The following is a 901-nucleotide window of genomic DNA, read 5'->3' on the forward strand; positions in this document are numbered from 1 at the left end:
AGCCCACAGAGGTTTCGCGAGCCACAGTGGGGGCAAGCCGGAGCCCTTCCCTCCGCCTCGCCCTGGCTGCCAGGTAGGCAACGAGGCAAGGGCAGTCAACGGGGCCGGACATCTGCCAGCATCAGCTCCCAGCACCGGGAGCCAGACAGGCTGCGGCAGGGAGGTGTAACTGGTCCCAGGGGAACTGGCTCTCCGGAGTGGTTTTCCCTTGACCCAGGTGACTGGGGGGCTGCTGGGATCTCTGCGTGGGGAGGAGCAGCACCGAGTATGCCTGAGCTGTGGTGGGGAAGGACTCTGCTCCCCCGGGGTGAGGAGAGCTGACCCTGCCCTGTCCCCCCCATCTGACTCCCAGGCCATCTCCGCCTTCGTCTCGCTCATCATCACGGGCCGTTTCCTGGTGGCCGCGATGCTGCTGCTGCTGGTGGAGGTGAGCAACATCTTCCTCACCATCCGCATGCTGCTGAAGATGAGCAACGTGCCTTCCCCGGCACTCTACGAGACCAACAAGTACGTCAACCTGGTGATGTACTTTGCCTTCCGCCTGGCGCCCCAGGCCTACCTCACCTGGTACTTTCTCCACTACGTGGAGGTGCAGGGCCAGGGTGCCTTCCTCACCGCCAACCTGCTGCTGCTCGACGCCATGATCCTCATGTACTTCTCCCGCCTCCTCCGCTCCGATTTTTTCCCCTCCCTGCGCAAGGGCTCTGCGGGGAGAGACGTGGACGGTGAGAAGTTTCTGATAGACTGAGCCGTGCACGCCAAGGGGGACGCAGGCTCCGGCTCCCGGCGGTCTCGGCCTCTCCAAACCTGCTCTGATGTGCCTTAGGCCTCGCTCCCTGCCCCCGGGCCCTGCCTTCATCCGTTCTGCTGCCTAAAAGTGCTTCCGTGCCTGAGCGGCCAG

The 901-nt window shown here is 64.3% G+C and overlaps 1 protein-coding gene across 1 annotated transcript; it reads left to right on the plus strand.

The window, feature by feature from the left end:
* Positions 1-352: 352 nt before the first annotated feature.
* TLCD1 (TLC domain containing 1) lies at positions 353-748 on the plus strand (the record flags this gene model as incomplete). Its single annotated transcript, XM_010140021.1, has 1 exon — positions 353-748. A coding segment is annotated over one exon (396 nt), but the record flags the coding sequence as incomplete, so codon positions are not given.
* Between the last annotated feature and the right edge of the window lie 153 nt (positions 749-901).

The sequence above is a fragment of the Buceros rhinoceros genome, unplaced genomic scaffold (assembly GCF_000710305.1).
Source record: "Buceros rhinoceros silvestris isolate BGI_N320 unplaced genomic scaffold, ASM71030v1 scaffold44787, whole genome shotgun sequence".
In the NCBI taxonomy this organism is placed as follows: Eukaryota; Metazoa; Chordata; class Aves; order Bucerotiformes; family Bucerotidae; genus Buceros; species Buceros rhinoceros.